The 24,370-nt window shown below is 40.2% G+C and overlaps 1 protein-coding gene across 3 annotated transcripts; it reads left to right on the forward strand.

Annotated features, from left to right (window-relative positions):
- Positions 1-120: 120 nt before the first annotated feature.
- On the forward strand, positions 121-15,816 carry nlrc3 (NLR family, CARD domain containing 3). Of its 3 annotated transcripts, none has more exons than XM_084342488.1 (19): positions 121-267; positions 1,885-2,057; positions 5,884-6,147; positions 6,435-8,181; positions 8,269-8,355; positions 8,643-8,726; positions 9,394-9,477; positions 9,584-9,667; positions 9,785-9,868; positions 10,149-10,232; positions 10,387-10,470; positions 10,833-10,916; positions 11,509-11,592; positions 12,237-12,320; positions 12,626-12,709; positions 13,465-13,548; positions 14,571-14,654; positions 15,136-15,219; positions 15,377-15,816. In XM_084342488.1, exons 2-19 carry the CDS (start codon positions 1,934-1,936, stop codon positions 15,465-15,467), a joined length of 3,405 nt encoding a protein of 1,134 aa, XP_084198614.1. In that variant the 5' UTR covers positions 121-267; positions 1,885-1,933; the 3' UTR covers positions 15,468-15,816. The 3 variants fall into 3 exon arrangements, with proteins under 3 accessions (XP_084198614.1, XP_084198613.1, XP_084198615.1); XM_084342487.1 differs by having other exon boundaries at positions 1,890-2,057; XM_084342489.1 differs by lacking the exons at positions 12,237-12,320; positions 12,626-12,709; positions 13,465-13,548; ... (1 more) ...; positions 15,136-15,219; positions 15,377-15,816 and adding an exon at positions 12,056-12,150 and having other exon boundaries at positions 1,890-2,057.
- The last annotated feature ends 8,554 nt before the right edge of the window (positions 15,817-24,370 follow it).

The following is a 24,370-nucleotide window of genomic DNA, read 5'->3' on the forward strand; positions in this document are numbered from 1 at the left end:
GGAAGGCAGATCAGACAGACAGGAAGGAGCCGCAGCATGATATCTCCAGCAGCAGTGCTGTATGAAGATGCTGTGTGTTTGTGACTCGTTTCATTAGCTCAGCAGTCGTCAAACAGATCTCACTCCTTTTAGAGATTCCTCTGATTCACGCTTCAAATTATCCTGCACCCACTTTTGGGATATTTATGGCGCTGCCACGTAAAACATCTGTGTGGGCAGCATTTTACATCCTTTGAACACCTACAGGAAACTTCCAACGAGCCCATGGTGAGTGAACAGTTTTTTTTTCACACATTTTCGCCACAGTGTTTACTCTTCACAGCTACGGAAGGTTTTTCATACTGACTGCAGTCATAGACTTTAACTTTCCATCACGGCTTGAGTCTGTTTCTACTCCAGAACAATGAAAATTGAACGTTTCTGACGTATACAGACACGTGCATGATTAACAAGTCTTAACTTAATGTACAACTTGTCTGTCTAACTTTTTTCTTTATGCAGCCTGTTGCATCATAAAAAATGATGCTGCTATTTTTGCTTATCACTGATGATAAGGATAATAATGTGCAATGTGTTTCTGTACCGGGCTATTTGTCAGTTTAACACGGTCGTAGCAGTTTGACACCATCCCCAACACATTTCTACAACATCATCAGTATTTGTGGCTTTGCCCATTAAGATATGTACATTTGAGCTGGCAAAGCTGTCACGGTATGAGGTCTGGGTTTTTGAATCGGCTTCCTTTGAGAGAAGTTACGTGATCAGCAACAAACCACACAGGAAGGCATTCGCCATTTCCCGTTTGTCTCTGTGAAACCTCAAGCATCATTTTAAATTGCTGTTTGCAGTACTTTCACTGCAGTTTTGCTACTAAGCTGTGATGTGAAACTTTATGATATATAAATGTATAAACCACATTTCATACTAATAGATGCAGTATAATGTGTTTTGCAAAAGATAGAAAAATAAATATGGTAGGCAAGATACAATAGATCCTAGAATAAATTAAGTAGCATGTTTGTCTTTTAAAAGCTAAAGAGAAGTACTCAGCCTGTCCCAGAGATAGCATCACTGTGGGCTTCAGGAACCCGTAACAAACTTTTTGTCAGAGAAAGTGTATAGCGTGGTGACCCTCCCACAGGAGTTTCTACTTACTTTACTAGTGGTATTTCAAAGTTAAACAATATGAATCATATATTAATTGCAAGATGGATCAAATCAAATCTTTCAGATGTTATTTAATCACTACACACTGGTTGACAACAGTCACATGCAACGCCCCAAATTACTTTTCTTTCATTTGGATGAATTTGTGTAGGTCTCACTGACAAGATCCATCTATAAAATGCATGTCTCCTTCAAAATCCATCCAAGGCAGACTAGGATTTGTGCAAATTAGATTTTTAATTTTGACACATTGTGATCTAATATCAACTTTGGTGCCGACAACTTCATAAAACAATAATGAACACCCAGTCACCAGTCGTGGTAGCCCTGTCTCTACATGTAGTGATGGACCTTAAGAAAATTGGTTAAGAAAAATAACAAGGCCCGAGGCAACTTATGTTAATTCGTTTTGCCGGCTCTGATATTGCTTTTTCAAGTTGTAAGCTTTTTCTTTCCATCTGTTTATCACACTGGTTTCATTAATATTCAAAATAGATCTGAACATAATCAGTGAAAACTTTAGAGCACATTGTTCTATACGCTTTGAGCTAATTTTGAAAGTTTATTTTCAACGCTTTTAAATAGAAATACTGAATAATTAACAAACGACTTAACACAGAATATAATACACTTTAGTGTCAATTGACAATGGAGGAAGTTTTTGAAGATGTAGTCTGTGGCAGTTGGACTTTGTGTAAATAATGTTGTTTTGTGTAGTATAGACACAAACGGGAACTTCTGACGGCAGAGATTATCAGACTGTCTCATGGAGAGGAAGGCACATTACGATTCTATCCTGGACCGAAGCAAACGCATTACGTGGCAGGACGACTGCTATGTGGATCTTCAGTCTACGTCCTGCTCCATCTCTTCACAAGCAGAATCAGAGGGTAAGAGCTTCTTTAACAGATTCACCTTTGAACTGATTTTATGGCAGAAGTAGCTTTTCTGTGTTTCACAAATCTATTCTACCTTTCTACCTCTTTCTTTTAATTAATTTTAAGCAAACATGTAGGCCCATACACAGAAACCAGTTTAAAAAAAAAACAATTACATCAGAAAACAACCATAAAAGCAACCAGTCCAAATTACAGTATGGAAGACCTGACTGCCCAAAATAAATTTTTAAAAAATGCCTAAAAAAATACATGAATATGCCATTTAATGCACCAAAAAACATGTAAAATGTGACATAAATGAATATTTCTGTTTCATTTTGCTACTGTATTTATTCAAAATAGTATGCATTTATTTGAAGTAATTTACTTTTCAATTTATTTTTCAATTTAGTTTATTAATTTCATCTTTTTTTGACATTTATCACTGAGTCAGTGATACTCTGGGGGGCGGATGGTTGGATCATAATGAAGAAGACAGTGAAGTGTGCTTCTGATCGTAAGATGAGGACAATCAATTTTTCATGGAAATACATAAATAATAATAATTATGGAGACAACAACATCATTAAATGTTAGAGACATGCACTGGAGCCTACTTTCATTCATAACGGAGCCAAAACATGATCTCCAGTTTAATTATACTGAAGATCAATCTTTCACTCTGATTAATCTTCAGCTACTTTATTTATTTATTTATTTATGACATCCTCAACCACAAATTCACATTCTGCTGTTCTTATCAACCACAGACGTGAGATTGAAGTCTTATCAGTAAGGCCACAGGATCTGTAATTGATGAAATGAGATCAAAGGACGACATATCCTTCAAGTTTTTTCAAAGTCTTTCAAATATTATGAGAAAAAGTCATTACAATCAAAGGATTTAACAAATTTACATGGAGAGACCACTGGTTTCAAGTTGGTCTTTTTTTTCTTTCTAGTTGAAGACAATGACTTTTGTTTCGAGTAAAAGGTGGAGGAGGATCATTTTGTGGTTCTGTTTGGTGGCACTAAGTCATGCAATGAGTGACAACTGTCTGTGAGGAACGGTTTGCTTTGTCAAACGACAAAAGACACAAACAGCAGGGTTGTATAGACTGTAAAATTATTAAATCAAAAATGAGACTGACATCAACCAAGATCAAACTGTCTGGAATATATTTTTAACTTTTTGCAAAAAAAAACTTTATTTAGATTTTGTGTGTGTTTTTTCCTGTTGATGTGGGAGTTTCCAGTGAATCAAATTAGGGGCATGATGTAACAAACAAAAAAAAAAAAATCACACTCAACTTTCCCGCGATGGTCCACTCCCACCATCCTTATCTATCATAATGCCCTGTAAACCCCTACATTTAATTTTTAGGGTAAAAATGGCAGAAGCAGCTATTATAGAATATACCATCAGCTACATTTACTGAGTGAAGCTATTGTATGTTACTGTTGCCAAGTTACTGTTAATCACAAAGGACATCGCTCACCACGTCTGCTCACCACGTCCGCTCACCAGTTTGCTGGGGGGAGACCCTGATAATGTTCAGGAAGCTTACAGGTTTTAGAAATTACCTTGATCTTTCTCGAGAATTAGGAACCAGAAAATGTAGGTGCTACTGTAGAGTTATTTTGGAAATGGTTAATACCCGGATATTCGGCAGATTGAATGCCAAGGAGTGCTTTTTAGTTTACTCAGAGAGGATGGAGAGTCTTGAGGAGAATTTGGGGCAACTGATGTCACCTGCGACAAAAAGACAAACATTGCTGGCTGATGCTCATTTTTCAGGTTTGTATAGCTTAAAATGCAAGAATCTGAATCTGTTTGATTTCAGTTGATTATAAATGCAGCATGTAGATGAATATGAAAAGTTTTCTATTACGTCCTAATTTTTTTTCTAAAAACAGTTTACTAATTTTATGTTAAAATGCCAGCAGGGTGTTTCAGCATGGATTATTGAGGACTTCATGATAGCAGCATGTTCTGATCTGTTAATGACTGTAATTACACCATCAAGTGAGGTTAATTAAGGCTGAGGAGAGATGTGGGTACTTTCTTTTTTTGGGTAATGTTGTCACCATATGTTTGACAAGCACTGATGATAATTGCTGACCATAGTAATTGCTGCAGAAAGCTTAAAGCAAGCTGGAATTGATGATCTGTACCTGTGTGTTAAATTTAGGTTTCTAACAGTGATTCAATTGGCTTTTGGAGTTTGGAGAAGAGACCGTAGCAAAGATCCTGAGCTGTCCTTGTGTGGGTTTATATATTAATTGGCTGTTGTGCAGTATGTTATGATTTTGTTCTGTAATTACTTCATTATCGAGGAGGTTATGTTTCCACACGTTTGTTTGTTTATTGGTTGGTTGGTTGGTTGGTTGGTTGGTTGGTTTGTCATCAGGTTTACACAAAAACTATTGAATGGATTTCCACGAAACCTGGATGGAGGATGGGTCCAGGCCAAGAATAGACCCCATTAACTTTTCAGATCCGCATAAAGGGATGGGTCCAGGAATTTTTTCTCACTTTCTTCAACATTGTGAAATATATTTGTTAATTTCTCATGAAATAATGCATGGATCTCGATGAAAAAAAATCAGGCGTATTTAGGTGGCTAGTATCTTTGAGTGAGTACAACACCAGTGTTTCCTGAGTTGTGGGATTGTGAATGCAGTATCATTTTCTCCTCCCTACATCCTTTTTGAGGATGAATTAGAAATAGGAATTAGGCTGTCGCATGGTAACAGGAAATCACTTTAACAGGTTAACAAGACTATGAGTGTATAGCCATGCTAGCGTGTCTGTGAGGCTGTACTGAGCTTAAGTACTATAACAAGCACACAATAATAATCCTGACACACTGATGTATAGTGTTATAATGTTTTCAATGTTCAACCTTCTCAGCTTAGCATGTAGTATTGAAAGTATTTCCCCTACACCACCATTAAAGAGACGTCTGTAAAACTGTTGACAGGACACCTCGAACTGCAAACAAGGTCATTTATGACTATTTTCTATTATGAATTTTGGATCCATGGAGGTTTTATTTTTGGAAATCTTTCCTCCAGCTGAAGAAAAAGTATTTAAATATCTGGCGTCTATGGATCAAGTGGGAACCGGTAGGCAGGGCTAGCAGGAGAAATGCTGATGTGCATAATCAGTGGGCACCAAAGTTATCATCCTGAGGAGATCACAAACACAAAATGACATTGCATTCAATAGTTGTTGATATATTTCACTCAGGGCCAAAGTGGTGGAACGATCACGTAACAGACAGACCAACATTGCCATCCATAGTGACAGGCTACTATCACAGTTAGAAGCAAGAGAGAGGGTTTGGAATAGGGTGAGGATATTTGTGTGTGTGTTATAAGATGGATGATCAATTGAAATGTTTTACAGAACAAGCCATCAAATGAAAGGGATGAACATGACCATACTAATGAAATTCATTGTAAATATCAGGGGAGGAAATTTAAAAAGGAGAAGAGACTGTTTCTCAGAACACGAGGTATTGTGCAATTTGATTTACCCAACAGAAGAAAAACAAAATAAGAACTATCAGACAAAGATGATATCTATCAACATGCAGTATGTAAATCAGACAATTTTCTTTGAATGTCATGTCATGGTTATGTGAAGCAATGATGCAGCATGAACTCTCGTGAAATTTTATTGCAGAAACAGCTGTCCTGTGGTGGACTTAATGAGAATGGCTGGCCTTTGTCCTTAATTAAAATGGCATGAGTTTATAATTTTGAGTGACTGACGAATGCTTTTTCATCATTCTTCTTTCTTCATTTCTTTTCTCTTTCTGTCTTGTTTCAGAGGTTGGCTGGATTCAAAAGCATCAAGACCAGCTACGGCGCTTCATCACAACCTCCTTCCTGGAGGGGTTGTTAAACCACCTGAGAAAGGTGGATGTGCTGAGCTCAGCTGAGGAGATCAAGATCAAGGAAGCGGGCAGGCTCCAGGACCAGGTTAACATGCTCACAACTATTGTCACTGGCAAGGACACTCAAGGGTCCGATGTCCTCCGGGGCTTCATAGAGAGCTCAGATTCTCAGGTGGCCCAGCTCATCATAAACCATGGTAAGGGGCTACAAATTGGATTTGCTCTCTGTGTTGGTGATTTTTAAAAAGGTAAAGAAGAAATTGCTTTCAGTTCTTGCACAGGAGCTGCACAGTGTTGTACACAGTGTTCTACACAGCGTTCGAATGTGTGCACATAAACAAAACACACTGGAGAGCACTTGGCACCACTCTTGAGATAAAAGCACACGTACAAATGCAGTCAATTTCCTCCTTGAAGTTCTTATCAAAAAGTAACAAACTTGATACTTTCCGTATTACTGACAATAGCATGCTCTTTCCTGCAGAATCCATGGTGAAGGAGCACAAAGAAGTGGTGTTGCGTCGATATGAGCAGTACAGAGACAGAGATTCAGTCAGCTGCCCGAAACTGAACATCTCCTCCAGAACCTTACTTATGGTTGATGGACTCTCCGACCTCCAGCAAAAGGAACACGACTTAATGCAAGTGGGGGTGACTCGAGGAAGGAAAAGAAATCATCTCAGACAGCTGGGGCTGCCCAAACTCTTGGAGCCCCTGACCCGGGTCAGTTTACCTCCCAGGGTCTCCCTCACAGTCGGGGTGGCTGGTATTGGCAAGACAACCTGGGTCCGACACTTCATCAGACAGTGGAGCCAGGGGGCAATCTGTGCAGATGTGAGCTTTGTCTTGCCTTTCACTTTTGCTGAGCTGAACTCGCTGGAGAAACTCTCTGCAGAGAGGCTGGTGAAGATGGCTTTTCCTCATTTAACAGACCCCAGTCTGGTCCTGAACGGCTCCTGTCGCACACTGCTCATACTTGACGGTTTGGACGAATTCCGCTGCACTTTAAACTTCTCCGATGCAGCTCCATGCAACGACCTGAAGAAAGAAGTGTCCATTGACGACCTGATTACTAACATCATCCGGGGGAATCTGCTCCCTGATGTAGCAGTGTGGGTGACTGCCAGACCAGGAGTGGCCTCACTCATCCCCGGAGGATTGGTTGACAGAGTGACTGAGATCCCAGGATTCAGCCGGAAGGACATCCAGCTCTTCCTAAACCACCACTTCTCGGAGAGAGATTTTGCCAGTAAAATATGGGCACACTTGGAGTCCAACAATATCCTAATGGTGATGTGCTACATACCATGCATTTGCTGGATAGTAGCTGATACCCTGATGTACATCATGCAGAGTGGAACACAAGAGAGCCTTCCAAGGACTTGCACTGAGCTGTATGCTCACTTTTGTTCCATGAAGGCAGAAGTAGGTGAACCAAGAGGCAGGGAGCCTGTAAAAATGGAGCAGCTCCATGGGACCAATCGTAAACTGCTGGGGAATCTTGGACGACTGGCGTTTTATGGGCTCCTCAAACACAAGTACACCTTCAGTGAGCAGGACCTAAGGGCCTATGGGATAGATCTCCTGTTAACTCAGTGCAGTCTTGGTGCTGGAGTTCTTGTTCGGGAGGAGTCACCAATTTCCACAACATACCGGTTCACTCATTTGACTCTCCAGGAGTTTCTTGCAGCTACTTTCTACCATGTTTCCTCCAAGCGGGCCATCTTCGACTTATTCTCAGAGAGCACAATGTCTTGGCCCAAGATTGGTTTCCAGAACCACTTCAAAAGTGCCTTCCAGCACTCACAACAAGCTGAAGATGGTCACTTGGATGTGTTTGTGCGCTTCCTGGCAGGCCTGCTGTCCTCAGTGGCACTGAAACCTCTTGCTGGAATCCTGGCCCTCGGGAAAGAAGATGGCAATCTGAAGGCATGGGCAGCAGGGTTCTTACAAGGTCTCCTGGTCAGTGGGGGTGCTGTTGTGTCCCTGCGTGCGGTCAACCTGGCTTATTGTTTACAGGAGGTGCAACACACAGAGCTGTTGCGGAGTGTAGAGGAAGATTTACAGCTTGGTAGCCTAGCAGGGAAGCTGACACGGGCTCACTGTGTCGTGCTGGGCTACCTGCTGCATGTGTCTCCAGAGTGCAGTGAACAGACCAACCTAACAGGCTCTCTGAACAACACAACAGTGAAATGTTTGCTCCCACAGCTGCTGTACTGCAGCCATCTCAGGTCAGCTACCCAAAGCGCTTTCTCCCAATACACTGAAACTCAAAAGACAGATTGAAGACCGAAACTTTAAATTGATGTACTCCACAGGTTAGAGAATAATCACTTCAAAGACGATGTCATGGAATTGCTGGGAAGCCTGCTGAGCGCCAAAGACTGCCATATCCAGAAGATAAGGTTAGAAAACACTTAATTTCAACTCCTCAGGTAATTCATCATATGAAGAACATTTCACAGTCCAACAGGTTTGGACCACGGTATCAAGTGAAATGCCTGATTGCTCACATAAATGGTAAAACTTACATAATTACGAGTTAGTGTCGGTCTTGATTGTTACAAGGGTGTAAGAGACTCTTGATTGTGAGTCCAATCCTTTGTAGGATTGGTGCAGTGATGATGATAAATGTAATTACCATTACTACTTTGCACCATATGATTGTATTATCTTTTATTAACCTCCTCAGTTTGGCAGAGAATTCCATCAGCAACAAAGGTGCCAAAGCCCTGAGTCGAGCCCTCTTGGTGAACCGGACGCTAACCTCTCTCAAGTGAGATCTGTTTGTTGCCATTGACTGTTTGCACAGGCCATAGATCAATGTGATATCACTGTGTTGGTGTTGTACCAAAACAGCATGATTCATTTTACACCAGGGTTATCATTTAAATTTACAAAAGACCAACAAAGTCTTAGCTGAATGGGTCAAGTATATATCAGATCGTGCAGTGGCCGTAACACTTTGAGTTCATAACAAGAAAGTTGTGTGCTTCTACAGCACTAAACTTAAGTTGGTGCTTTGTCTAATTCTACAATGTTCCACAAAACAAAAGACCAAGGTAAAACGACGGTCAAGAAGGTCATTATTTTCAAATGTTTTTTATTTGGAATGATAAGTAACAGCAGTTTTTTGTAATGCAGCACATTAAAACATATAATTTGTTGATTATTCACAATATTCACAATATCTGTGAATTATATTACCAATTCTATATCGGATATGTTAGAAATGTTTTGGTAAACAATTGTTAAACATAAATCAGGGAAAATTTTCACGCTGATTTCTATAACATGAATACTTTCTAGTCTGTGAAGTTTTATTTAATTTGTGCTAATCTAATTTCACAAGCATATTCTGTATATTGCTACACAGGTTTCCTCTTGTTGCAGACATTGCTGTACATTGCTGTATGTAATCTAACCACCTTTTTATAATTTAGTCTCCGGAACAACAACATCGGCTCTAAAGGTACAAAGTTCCTGGCAGAGGCTCTGAAAATGAACCAAGTCCTCGTATCAATTAAGTGAGTGATATTGCAATAGATTTTAGTTGAACCGCACAATTATCCTGCAATTTGCCAGTGTGACCCTTTGTTGGTGTAATGCTCATTTTCCCTAACTACTCATCAGCTTCCAGAACAACGCCATTGAGGAGGAAGGTGCTCAGGCCCTTGCAGAGGTACTGCAGTGCAACCGCAAACTGGTGTCTCTGAAGTGAGTTTTTTCTGCTTTTTATTTATGTTTGTTCAATGTCCTTTGCTTAATATATGTGTTTGTTCATGCTGATGATGTGGAGTAACCAGTTATTCTCTCATGCATGTAATGATTCAGTATACAGAAGAATACGATTGGAGCAGGAGGAGCCAAAAGGATTGCAGATGCACTGAAGACAAACCGGACTCTCACAGAGATGATGTAATCTTAAATTAATACAATATATTCATTCACTAGACTGATCTTGATTATACCATACTGCACTTTTCTACATACTATTGAGCTGCTATAATTATTCAAACATTAAATGGGACAATTTGTAAAATATGAATTTTATCATGCAATAAATAAACATTATCAACAGAATGTGAAGAAACCGTTGTTTACCATAGAGCCTTTAATTGAGTCACATACTGATTGTCAAGATGATTTATTTGACCTTTTCTTAATGCGTCCATTGTGTTGTTGTTCTTGTCTGCAGTCTTTGTAGCAACCAGCTTGGGGACAAAGGAACCGTCGCTCTGGCAGAGGCTTTGACAGTCAACCACACTCTGCTCTCACTTCAGTCAGTACCTTCTGTAGCCTTCTTATCGTCCATCATGTTCAATATAAAACTCTGCCGCTGATGTTGTGGGTCGTTACCTTCACAGACTGTGCAGCAACGATACAGTTTGACTTGCAAGTAATTTTTGTCATGTGTTGAACCTTTCTTTTGATAGACTTCAGAGCAACTCAATCAGCAACAGGGGGATGATAGCCTTAACCAAAGCACTCAGGCTGAACCGGGGTCTTGTCTCCTTGAAGTAAGTTTTACCAGGTTGCTTTCCTCTAACAACCAAAGATTAGTGTCATTTGGGACTTGATTCTGGAACTAAGTATATAAACTTAAACTAAGTGGTGTTATACTATGTATTGATGTGGTGGTGATGAGTTATAAAGAGTACTGTCTCGTGTTGGTTGACCTGAGTCAACCTAACTTTTCATCATCTATCCCAAAAAAGGTCACTGGCTGTATTTCCCAAAAAGTCAAAGTATTGAACTGTCACTGGATTTACAGTAATATTGAGGCTTTACTCTGTGCATGATGTACGTAAATTAATACCAAACAATCAATCATCATTCTTTCCTCTTTTCTTCCTTTTCATGTTTTTTGCTATCTGCTCAGCTTAAGGGAGAACTCAATCGGTGTGGAGGGAGCAAAGAACATGGCCCACGCGCTGCATGAGAACAACTCTCTACAAAACCTCGAGTGAGTCATGTCATTAATGGCAGTGTGTACTGTAATGCCCCATAGAGGTGCAGAAATATCTGGCTGTTCAGAAATAGTTATTTTTGGTATTTCAAACTTTGGCTATTGTACGATGGAAAGCGTCCATGCATCTAATAGCCCCAGATTCTACAATAGCACCGCAACATCGGCTCACCTCTACACCGCCTTATTTTTTTCACACTGAACCAAGCAGCGCCAGCATGAAGCCACTTAAATGAATCATCTCATATAGCATGCCAGAGTTACAGAACCAAAAGAGGCGTGTTGGTTCACCTCTGTTGCTGCTCTGTTACTACCGCATTCATCAAACCACTTTTTAGGACAATTTCACCTTTAATCACCTTCACCAAATAAAGTTAATGTAATTTTCTAACTTCAAAGCCGCATGTTTTATCAGCCGGAAAGCAGACATATTGCGAAAGTAGTAGTAGCAGTAGTAGAATGACACATAATGTAGATAATGAAGTCTTGGTCACTCTGGCTCTGGCTCTTATTTACTGTGTTGGAGCTTTTGTAATATATTTTCTGTGTATATGTGTGTTGTTTTTGTATGTGTTTGTCTGTGTCTCAGTCTCACAGCCAACCTGCTACATGATGAAGGAGTTCAAGCGATAGCTGGGGCAATTAAGTTCAATCAAGGCCTCACGTCGTTGCAGTAAGTGAGGAAATGTCGGCACACAAAATGAAACACACACAAACCTGCTCTTAGATCAGGCATCACCTGCTGCTTTGAAAATGTTCCTGAGTACCACGATAATGGTAAAATTATAGGCCCCACCCCACAAACTCCTTTCAACGTCAAAAAAAGTCGAGCAATCGCACGTTATTATGAGATGTTTAACTCAGATCACATTATCAGAATATGAAAAGTATTTATTGCAATGCAGAAGAACTGTTAAGATTGATGAGAATGTCCCCTTGCCATCTGTTAAAGCTAGACTGACTGACAGCAATTAGCTGGTGGACGTAATAGAGCATTTACGAGCTAATAATAGTGTTAGTGTTGGAAATAAATGCTATTTGCTGAACCTGGTTGATATCTAAATAAGCTACTCTTTGCTAACACATTCACTACATCAAATTTATGAGGTCATAATATGTCAATGTTTTGTTTACAGTGTGTTCCAGTGGCCAAAACATAAATAAATGCAAGTCAACCACAGCCACAAAATCACAGAACACAATATTTAGCGCTCAGCTTTCCTTGTTTTTATTTTTCATGCTTGTGACATTAAAAAACTACACATGTAGTTTTTGCCTCATGGTTGACCTGATATTTCTCTCTCCCTCTTTCCACAGTCTCCAGTGGAATTTCATCAAGTCCTCTGCCACTAAAGCTCTGGCTCACGCACTCCTCTCCAATTCCACAATGCAGCTCTTGGAGTAAGGCCAATAGTTCAGACGGCTGCCGATGCCGGCCTCACTTCACCCACCTCTTTGTCCACACACTCTTTTCTCTGTTATTACAGTACATTGATCTCCTCAAATTTCAAAGCTGTATTCTGTCAAGGAAGTCTGGGCCGACATTACTGAGAACAAATGACCAGCTACAGGGTTTCATTGACTGATCGTGGTCTTATCAGATACTAACCAGTTATGAGAAATTTTAGCTGCAGGGTTGTATTGTTATTTCTGATTGTCAGTGTGTCTGTGTGTAAGTCTGTTTGTGTCTCTGTCTTTTGCTGCAGTCTGCAGGAGAATGCTATCGGGAATGAAGGCGTCATTTTTCTTGCTGAAGCCCTGAAAACCAACGCCTCTCTACTTACTTTATGGTTGGTATTACAATTGTTGATCAATATTTATTTCAGTCTTTAAAGGACCAGTTGACCCAAAATCAAAAATACATATTTGTCCTCTTACCTGTAGTGCATTTTATCCATCTAGACTGCCGTAGAGATGTCTTCTCTTGAATGTAATGTAACTAAATGGCACTCGGCCTTTTGGGGTCGCCAAAAAATACATTTGAAAAACTCAACAGGAATGTCCACAGACCTTGTTGTGAGTTTCATGTAGTCAGTGTTTTCTTTCAACCAAACTACACCCACCAACTGTATCGCCCCACACAGAAGGAAGCGTCCATCTACTTGTCCATGCACTCCATGCTCGTACAAATTACACTGCGGGATGTGAACATTAATGACCTGCTTGTCGGCTGAGCTGTAACGTTAGCTAGCCCCTCATCCATGAGTAGATGCTTTCTTCTGTGAAGACAGCTCCTACAAGAAACTGCTCACGGAGACAATGCAGTTTAGTCTTTCAAATGTATTTTTTGGCGCTTTGAGTTCTGCTATTTTCGAGAAAAAGCAGACTTCTCTACTGCCGATATCCTCAAATCTCACACCAAAACAATCTGGAAGGATAAATAGCGCTACAGGTGAGAGGGAAAATATGTATTTTTGATTTTGATACTGTATAAATGTACATTCACATAAAAGTTGTGATGACCAAACTCATTTTATATATGTGTCAATTTGTGGTATTCAATTATTGACCTATATCTTAACTGTGTTGTGTGCTGTGTCTTTAGTCTGCAGGGCGCGTCGGTGGGAACAAGTGGCGCCATTGCGATGGCAAAGGCTCTTATGACAAACCAAACCCTGCAAACATTAGAGTGAGTAAAATCTCTAACTCTCTATCTGTTTGTCTTTGCTTTGTTATTAGACATTCAGCAGCATACTGTATAATAATCAAGCTTTTTAAACCATCTTGCTTCTCAGTGGTACTGCTGCTTTTCCAGTTACAGATGATTGTATCCAGAGTATAAGAGAGAGACATTTGGCTCGAATGTGAAAAGCAGGACTGCTGGGTTAATGAGAAACACCGTTGCTCGTCTCGAAGCTTATTTCCTTCGATTACTTCATCCATCTGAAAAGCATTTCCACTCTCATTTGTGCGCTGTATAGGTTGACAGCTTTTGAATGCTTTTGGACTTGAAATGTGTTGGTCCATTTAAGCCTGACAACGCCAGCACCCAATTTAACTTGTCTTAACTTTTTTAATTTGAAAAAAACAGTTGACACCGTTCATTGACTTATCAGATATTTGATTTATTGGATTAACCAAACTAGACATTCTTGTCAGGTTATTTAACATAGAGTCAGCCTCAGCCCAACAAGGTGTTTTCTCATAGAGGGTTTATTTCAGTTTTGAAGTTTAGTTCACTGTGATTAAAATGTATTTCAGTCCTCGAAACAACATAGAAGAACAGGCTTAAAAACTTTGTATCATGTGTTTTTTAAAGCGGCAGCAAAAGAAAGCCTCTGTAGGAAAACGCATTGTGAAGTGAAGCCTGTTAGAACAGAGCCTCAGCGAGAGGAGGGGCACGACTCCTCAATAACTTCTCCTTTTTTTCCTTTATGCAACGAGCTCAATGCAGTTCATAATGAAGCAGTCGGCTTCCCAGTTCATGGCACAGAAAAAATTCATCATTAGAAACAACACAAAAAGAAGATGCATAAGGCAGAGGAACGATAATCAATAATTCAATAACAATTCCGTCTTTGTATTCAGTTGTCTCCGGTGCCTTTTATCCTTAATGTCTATAAACTAGTAATCTAACACAACCTTGTATTTCGTGATGCTGCCAGTGTTAAAACACACTTGTTAATGTCAATACATTTTCTGCTGTTTCAGTCTACGTGGGAACACTGTCGGGATGGAGGGAGCCAAGGCTCTGGCTAATTCGTTGAAAAGCAACAGAAGCCTGAAATCGCTGAAGTAAGTTTCTGACTGGAGCTGATCATCATCCATGTGAACCAAAATTTCAGCTTTTGTCCAGATTAGAAAGCATAAGAACAGGTAGTACTCCTTAATTACTGTTCTACTCTACTCTAGTGCTTCACCGTAGAAAAAAACATTTAAACAAACAGAATTTTTCCGAATTTAAATCTGAATTAAAACATTGAATTTCTACGGGAAATTGACATTGAATTAAATATTTTATTTGGTTGCATTTTTTGTTATTTCAGAATGAAGTTTCCCAATTCATACGTATTTTCTCTTGATTAAGATTAGATCTATATATCTATTGATCTGTAATAGCTCTGAGGGATTCATGTACTGGACTTCCTGTTTGTTTCTGTACAAATGTCAGAAAAATCCAACATTTCACATTTGAAAAGAAAAGCTTTATACTTACTGTAAATAACAGGCCATTTAATCAAAGAAAAACATAATTTGTCTCAATGTGCATCATCAGTCTGCAGGAGAACTCTCTGGGTATGGACGGAGCCATATTCATTGCAACTGCCCTGAAGGGAAACCACCAGTTGACATACATCAAGTGAGTTTTTTTCTTTTTCAGTACCCCTCTCTCTTTACTGTGTGTGACGATGAGTGCATTTTATCACAGAAGGCAGTATTTCAAAGATGGCTTGAAACACTGTCTGTCTGAAGAATAAGCTCTCTGCTCGTATTCAAAATGACATCTGTTTCTGCAGTTTGCAGGGAAATGGCGTTGGAGAATCTGGAGCAAAGGTCATATCTGACGCGATACGAGCCAACGCACCGGGCTGTGTGGTCGACATCTGAACCAGAAAAGAGCAGCTTCGACTGAGGAAGTCAATACATGTAGCACAGACATAACAGCAAGCACGGGTATCAGAAGATGGTGTAAACTATGTAATATAGTTAGACTCTTAGCTGTATTTTTGTACTTGAATATCACTCAATAATTGTTAAACTATATTTTTAGATAAATGTATATTTATTATGACATTATTATTATTGGAGTATCAGTTGCCACCCAATGAATAAAAAAGAGACATGTCTAAAGTGAGGATACATCCTAATTTAGATGTCCTGTTATTCTGTACAGTCGCTCTATTTGCACAAATGAATCTGGTGTAATAAAAATAAAATGGATACTGATACTCACTCAGCACTTTTATTCAAGTCTCATTTCTACTTCTACTGCGGTTTCATGATGAAAACAATATTCAATGAGAACGGGAATGGTTTCAAAACTTTGAGGTAATCTTTAGCCACACAATCGACTCTTAACGTTTGTATGTTATAAATACGAGGAGGGGGGCCCTAAAGAGACAGGAGCTAAAACAGAGCGTTTCAGACAGAGCAGAATACATTATTAACTATGCTAGTAGTAACCCAAGATACAATTATAAACCTGAAAATGAGCATTATATGTCTCCTTTAAACGTATTATTTATTTAGATTAACCTCGCTAAATTATCCAATCATCGCTGATGTGCTGCATTATTTCTTAAGCTTCTTTAGCATGGACCAGTGCCAAGAATTAAAAAAAAATGTTAAAACAATAATAGAAATAGTCGTATTAATACTACTGATCCTATACAACAAATTAAATAGTAAAATCATAATCAACCATGTGGATCTTTGCATCAATCTAGAAAACACCCAAAGGTCTCCTGCAGGGTGGTGAGGGGGTGATGTGATTAAGTGGCTCAGGAGGCAGTGGTTAAAGGTTCAAGTGGGATCCATGGCAACAAGCGTTGTCAGGTCCCACAGCCCAGAGCAAAGGAGATGGCTTGAACAGGGTCTTATGGCAATTGTGATCGATCTGTTTTATATTTGTTTGAGCTTCAACTGGTGGTCGCTGTTGAGAAAACGAAAGACAAGCAAACAACTCAGAGCTTTGCCAGAGTCGACATCACATATTAAACTGGATTATGTAGCTCTCTAAATGGAGAGAGACTTTACTTACAGCCCTTACTGGGTAGAAATAAATTTTCCTCCAAACATAGTCCACTTGAGTTTACCATAAATAAAGAATAGAAACCCTGCAAGGTCTTGCAGCAGTGCTCCGGCCTCAGTGGCAACTGCATGTCCCTTACCACCCACAGAGCTCTGGTCAGGTGAAAAGCCTTTTCATTCCTTCCAGGAAGGTGATTTTGTATTAATCAAGTCTCTGGACAAAGTGTCTTTGTCTCCTTGTCGTTTGCCAGAATTTTGCTAAAGGTCGAAGGCAAGGCAGAATGGATACACGCATCCAGGTACGGACCACCTCCTAGAGGGGAAATTGGCGCTGGAGGTGGCAAGGCCCATATATGTGGGTGAGCAGGGCGGCTCGATTGGATTCGGCCTTGGGGGCGAACCCATAATTTCAAGGAGGCTCAGCCAGGAAGCTGAGGACCACACTTCTTGCGAGTTTTAAATCAGGCGAAAGGGATCGGGAGAACCAGAGAATGAGAATGCGGGCTCTCATGCTTGCAGCAGGAGATGTGCCACAGGACTGTGGCCACACAGAGGAGAAGGGTCCCCGACAACGGGGCCTGATTGAGTGGGCTCCATGTCAGGCTCAGAGAGGAAGGAAGGAACACCTTTGAGCTCACAAATGAAGTAAGACATCAAGCAAGACTCACTTACACATATGTATATGACTGCTCAACAATCATACACAATGAGAAAACCACTCTGCATGACTGTTCGGTCCATGTACCTGCCAGTCGCTGCCCATGATTTGTGAAATGTGTCATTATGTTCCTGTGGTGTAGGTAAAAGTCTAGGTATGTAATTAGGGTAGAGTAATTTTAACTGTATTTTTATCCGTGGAGATAAAGCATATCTCTGCCCTGCCATATAGTGAGTTTCAAGTAACATGCTATGTGGCTTACTTAATTCCAGTGATCAGAGAAGTAGAGTCAAAAGAGGTAGCTGCACCGTACCTTTCAGCACACAGGCTACATAAAAGAGAGTGCTCTCAGATCCCCCAAATAGCTGATGCATCAGCAGACATTAAGGATATGGTTCATGAAACGGTAAAAGGGGTAAAAGAGCTGCATGATACTCAACTGTCAAACTGCCAATAAAGCCAAATGTGCCCAAATGTGTGTTGGGTTTATTGTATCTTTAAAGAATTCAAAGAATGCAAACTTTTATGTCTGGTTTCCATTTGAAAGGCATCCCAGTCAAGCAGCATGATATCCCTATATTTTTTTAAAAAGTGTTTTGCCACATTTTCACTTCTTACTCAAGATACAAAGAGCGGTGGTGCCTGCAATGCCAGTAATTGCTCAGAAGCTTTGCTTTGGCATCCCTGCAATCTGCCAGTCATCACCACCAATATGTTGATTTCACACAGGCTATGCAAGCGGCCGGCATTCATAGCCAGGCTGTGAGCGCGCAATTACGAGTCAGACCATTTCTCCTATAGTGCTACATAAACAAACAATAAGAGCTATAGACACATAGGAAGGAAGCAACATCGAATGCCAACAACAATGAAGCCATTGTGATTTGTTTCTCAATAGAGTGCTAAACTGACATGATGGCATCACATGGGGCACCTGTGGGGAACAATATATTTGAGAGACTGATTGAACACCTGAAATAGATAACTGTGAAAGGTTGTGAAGTCATCAACTAACAGCCTCAGTCAGACCACACTCTCTGACTGAGGTCACTGAGAACGATGCACTGATTGCAACGCTTAGAGCCAGCAGGGCAGCAATGTGTCGCTTCTGTTGTTTGGCTTTCTTTGGGAAACTGTGCAGAAACAGAAATGCTTTGCAGTCAAATTAAATTTAACAGGCCTTTTGTACATTCTGCATTTAGCTTACTAACTCATCTGTTTCCCTGGCTGTATCGCTTGTGCACAGATCATACGGATGGTCATATCTGTGGAACATCCATACAAGTCAAATTAGTACAATTGAAACTAAACTCGTAGTTTAACTGTGCTGAACTACATTCAAGTTTACATAGTGATTTAAGTGGTTAAATTACTCTTTCCACATATTTTGGTAGCTGGCTACTGAAACTACAGACATTTTTGAGCCATAAAAAGAAAGCACTGATTTTTTACTTTCGTTTAACCATTGCTTCTCTACCATCCGATGAAGGTGGCGCAGTGGTTAACTGTACAGCAGCACAGAGGTTCCTGGGTTCATTTCTGCTTGGAGTTTGCTTGTTTTTGTTGTGTCTGCGTGGGACTCTGTAGTTTCTGGAAAGCACGTGCCTGACTGATGGATATTTTCCTATGGACTTTGGGGTATTTTACTTTTTTGGTTTGTGTATGACCATGAACAGATGGCCACTTTTTGCAACTCAGCTAAGTGGCACTTCTTTTTTTAATTTATTTTTTGCTGGCATGTGACTTTTTTTTGTATCATATTTGCTTAAACTTTCGTATCACTTTATGTTTTGAGTAGTTTGAACTACTTGTGATTGGTAGCTTGCAAAGGTAGCTTCCCCGAACACACAGACCATCACTTGCACACCCAAGTGTCCTTAAATGGATTCTGGAGTCGGAGTCAGAGGCCAGATCTATAAATAATGCAAATACTCAAAAGTCATGCATACACCATTTCCAACACATTAACTTCTTCTTTGTCTGGTGGAGCAGACTTTTATATACACTGACAGATGATTACAGGCAATTGTGCATCCACTCATGTCTGCAGAATAGGAAACCCGGCTTGTTTACATGCACACAATTGCCTCTTGATCGAGATCTATCTATACGTTTTTCAGCCTTTTTTCGTCATTCCCAGCAGTAATCGCTTGGAAGATCTTCTCCTCTTGCAAGGACTGAAAACAAAGTGTCAATTTGTTGTTTTGCAATCTCACTCTTTTCTTACTGTGTTTCTTTAGCATCCATCGTTTGGTGCATACAATACCTTCAGATTTCATTCAAGCTCACCGACTTTTCCACAATTGGAGCGGCAGCCTGAATTCTCAATGAGAACTTTTCGTCAACTCACCGCACAGAATATCAAGTCGACTGTCTGATGGCAATGTAAAAGAAAAATGTGTGGAAACTTTTAAGGACACATGGAGCAAAGCAAACTCAAGCAGGCTTCAGAGAATCCTTAGACAATAGCCCTTTCAACACAGAGATTCCACAATATCGCCGCAACGAAGGCTCGCCTTTACGCTGCCTTTGCTCCACACCAAGCCGTGTGCCATTTCACACAGCCAAACCAAAACAAAATTGAGATCTGTTGTTTTTTCTTCTTGCGTGTTCCCCTCCAGTTTCGCCTGCACCTCTAAAAATCGAGTCGGTAAGACAGACAGCATGACAACAACTTTTCCAGGTATAAATTCAGTATTTTTTTAAGTTGCTGAAGATATTAACTGCTACCACATTACCATTGTTCAGTCTTGTATCGTTGCTGTGTGGGTTGAAGTGTGGGACATTTCTCTTTCCAATGATGAGTGAGGAATCTGTTTAGTTGTCAGACTGTGAACGCCATCAAACCGACACACCCCTGTCCAGCACTGCCGTCTTTTCCATTCAAACAGAGGTCATCTCGCCTCTGTTACTGACCCGCTACTAACAAAAGAAAAAACAGCACAAAGGGTTTGGTGGGTGTGATAGTTAAAATCTCATTACACTTTATATAAGACAGTATAAGACATATATAAGACACTCTCAGAGCCCACCTTGACAGCTCAGATACAGTGCAGCACTCTGAACCCCCTCACTGCAACAGCTTTTTTCAAAGAGACTGTCATGGCAAAATTGTTACTATAGCTACTTTGCCAGTGGTTTTATTAACAGACGTTGAATACAGATAGTGTGTGATTTCGCACAGCTGGATCCCCTTTGCATCGGAAGAGCTACTCTCACTTTTTTTTCTTTAAGGTGTCAAAGTTACAAAGAATTTTGCCCACTATTAATGTTGTCCCAGTGCTCTATTTATAATCTGTAATATTTGAGGGATTTCAGCTCCCAGACTTGCAAACTCTTGGGGCTATTAATCTATCAATGAGAACAGTAATGCAGTGCTCATTAATTCCTTTTCTAAACCCATCTTTATTCCAAGCTCTATATGATCATGTGTACAATTCTCATTATCTAGCTGGCTCAGGTCGCAAATCAAACACCATCAACTTTATCTGTGTTCGGCTTTTTGGGTCCACTGCATGGAAACACAACAAATTTTCATGCCTCGCCAGGCGTGATGATATGGTGTTATCGGCTTCCGTGCCTGTCATCTGCCTGATCGGTACTGCACGAGTGCAACTCTTAGCAGAGCTGAGAAAAAAGCAAGATGTCTTTCTCGTAAGCAACTTCTGTTGTCAGCTCTGGAAAAAACGGTGTGTCTAGAATTTTATTGATTGAGACTTTTTAAAACACATTTTAACATCTTCTGGATGTGTTCAGATGAGGTGTAGGACCTGCTGCTTTCTGCTGTTCCCCGTTTTTCCAGCACATTTGTGATGAAGAACGTGACGTGATGTAAGGAGGTAAAAAAAATTGAAAGACAGAGACAAACCTCCATTTTTTTTTGCCACACGTACAGAACATTTGCACAGAGAGATGAAAGTATCACTACAAAAGGTCTCCTAACAAAAGGTCTCCTTTTGTACTGATGGTATAGAAGATCAAAAGACTACACCAGCTGCGAGAACATACACATAATACAAGTCAGCTTGTTTTTTCAGTGACTACATTGGATTCCAGTTTGACAGCGAACATAGACACTTCTCTCACCACTATGTAGCATAATCCATATCTCCTCTGTTCATATATGCTCCCTACTCAATTTCTGAGTCCAGGTGTGAATGGTTGTTAAGCTGTCTGGGGAGGAAACTCAGTACTGCATTGTAGGTGGGTGATAAGTAATGTCTTAGGCTACCTTCCCTGTTCAAAGATGGACGTTCCAGTTTGACGTAGATGGATTTTTCTTCTTCTCTCCTGTGTTCTGCCATTCACTTATGTAGGGGTTGTCTTGTTTCCCAAATGTGCAAATCTGTGCAACAATGTACACATCTCGGCTAGAGAAGACAGATGCTATCCTGAGTTCCCTCCCCGGACAGCTCAACAACCATTCACACCAGGACTCACCTAGCCCTAACGGCCCACATGAAGGCCGGTTGGGTAGATGACTCACAACTGACCCTAATGAAGTCAGTTTATGCGTGAGCTTAGCGACTCTGTAAGGACAAACCCACACAGGGTCAACTCCCCTCCAGTTAGTTAGAACTGAAGAATCCTCTCTGATGACCTTCAAAAAACTGAAACAAGTCCAGTTGCCTACAATATAGCACTTAGAATTACCATTACCTGTATGACTGAGAAGTGAACCTTCATCAACATCGTACTGAGTAGATTTATAAGTTACTAATTACTTGATCATTAGTTACTAAGTCTTACCTGAAACATGTGTCTTATGTTAAACCTCCATTAACTTATTTTGTTTGGCCACTTGAGGGCAGTAAAAACAACTGGAAACACAATACTGACATGTTCAACTCAACAGTTTATACATCCTCGACTCCTTTTCTTGCCTCCTCTCCTCGCTTCCTCTCCTCCAATCCTCACGGGTTAGTACCTCCACATGCAATGCGAGCGGAGGGAAAATACGGGTGTATTTTATTATCTGTCAGATGAGCATAACAGTGTTCATGACAAACTATATATTTACTTCAGTTCATAACATGGCAAAATGTGACATAAATAATATCAAGGTGAAATGTCATTAAGGAATGTTGTTACTGTAGATTAGCATACACAAACAGTAGAGGGCAGTTCAATTGTGCGTTTGATCATCTTAAATAATCAACTTCAGCTCCCACCATGATTGCTTTCCAACTGTTTGTATCATGCCTTTCTTTATGTCATAGGTGCTAAAGGACCTCTGCAAAGGATACACCTGTGCATCTTTGCTTATAGTGGTAATATGAAAAACATCTTCGCAAAAAGTTGACTAGTATGCATTTGGAGTGGTGTTTATAGCCACCTGACACATTACTGTAAGTCTATTATTCACTCTTATATTAGCTCAGTTTTGCTCTCCACAAACTACAGCTGTGTAGCTAAAAGCCCACTATGTTCACCATAAAACTCATCAAAGACACACGTTTGAAAGGTAAATGTACTGTGCCATTATTTGTAGTAAACTGTGAGTACCTAATGCTCTCCAGCAGCTACAGCTCATTCAGTGAGTCCTTCCTGAGCACCCATGTGAAGAAAAAAAATGCTGCAAAAGTGCCCTTTTTGACATGTCAGAGCAGGAAAAGCACAGGTGTATTTTCTTACATTAATGATGGCTTCAGTCCATTAAGGTTGAGCTTGTTCCGAGGCTCTGGTTTTGTACATGGTCACTCAGTGACGGCTGACTGGGCTATTGTTACCGTTATTGGTCACACTTACCCTTTTCCTGCTTTTACCCTGCACTTTCAGTTATTTCAGTTAGCCGGTGACATTTAAGACGTTTGAACTAAAAGGTCTTACTACATATGTCGTGTCTCAGTGGCAATAAATATAATTCAACTGTGGACACGTGTTTATTTTTTCTACCAGGAGTCATGTGAAAATTGATGGTTCTGGAATGAATGACATCTAAGCCTTTTAACATCCGTTTGAGTCACATATTCATTTCTGTCACAGATCCACGTATTAATTTAGAGAGGGAGAGACATGGAATTAATTCTCCACTCGTAAAAATCAAGCTTTGTTCCTGGGTCTAATCAGAACTGCCACGTCTTTTCAGGTCTCTCATTCATCCAGCATCTGTTCTTCCCACTCTCGGCCTTCGGAGTGGCCCCAGCAGACAAAAAAATTATCCTCATGTCCCCTCAATTCCTTCATATCATTTCAACAGTTAGTTTTAATATGCAGAGTGGACAGCCCGGCTTCTGTACGGCTTTCCAATTCACGAAAACAACAAATAAAGTTCAACTGAGGTCTAGCTCTGAGAGGCGACAACAGAGAGAATCAAAGAATCAAATCAAAACTAGAATGAAGATATAAATCCCAAAACATCCCCAGATAGGTTGTGCTCAGACCCTCCTCAACCTTACTTATCTCTAGAGATCCTGACAATGCAATAATTTCTCTGGGAGAACAGCAAACAAAACATGAGAGAAAATCTAATTGCACCGGTGGTTTCATCTGAGAAGCATTCATTCTACAAAACACAAACATCTAACCTGTCAATCTCAAGGAGCTCATATATGAAGCTCATATAGATCTAGTCTTAAGTCTATAAACTGTACTTTCAATGTACACAGAGAATGCAACAGGCGAAACAAACAAGCCTTTACCTTGAGATGGATGTGATCATGTGATCTTGACAATCCATCTTGCCTGGCTTCTGGCTGTGCACTTACAGTGGTTTTGACCAATCAGCGTCCTCGGAAGAACTACTGTCAGTTGAAAACCTATACAACCGATTTAATGCAACGTCCTTGTATATGATAATGGGTAAAACCAGCAGGAGAAGGAACCATTCATTTGAAAACAACAATGCCTGCTCCTCAAAAGGTTAGCATGGATGCTGCTGTAGCATTAAAGGCTTTTATTAGTGGAAAACTATTCTACCGACAGGCTCTGCTGGTAGCACTAATGATCTGATCGAAGTTAGTGATAGACGGTGATAGAAAGATGGTTCGTCCATCAGTGTCTGTTCAATCAGTGTTTACAGGACAACTAAGATCGTTCTGTCTAACAAACCATGTAAAGCTAGTGTCCAAACGTAAACAAATCTTCAAAAATCTGTACAGAA

Source organism: Pagrus pagrus (genome assembly GCF_965226575.1).
Source record: "Pagrus pagrus genome assembly, chromosome: 21".
Lineage (NCBI taxonomy): Eukaryota > Metazoa > Chordata > Actinopteri > Spariformes > Sparidae > Pagrus > Pagrus pagrus.

Coding starts and splice junctions, on each gene's coding strand:
- nlrc3 (XM_084342488.1), top strand. CDS start 1,934: ATGGAGAGGAAGGCACATTACGATTCTATCCTGGACCGAAGCAAACGC. Junction 8,727..9,393: donor CGGACGCTAACCTCTCTCAA/GTGAGATCTGTT, acceptor TTTATAATTTAG/TCTCCGGAACAACAACATCG. Junction 9,668..9,784: donor CGCAAACTGGTGTCTCTGAA/GTGAGTTTTTTC, acceptor GTAATGATTCAG/TATACAGAAGAATACGATTG.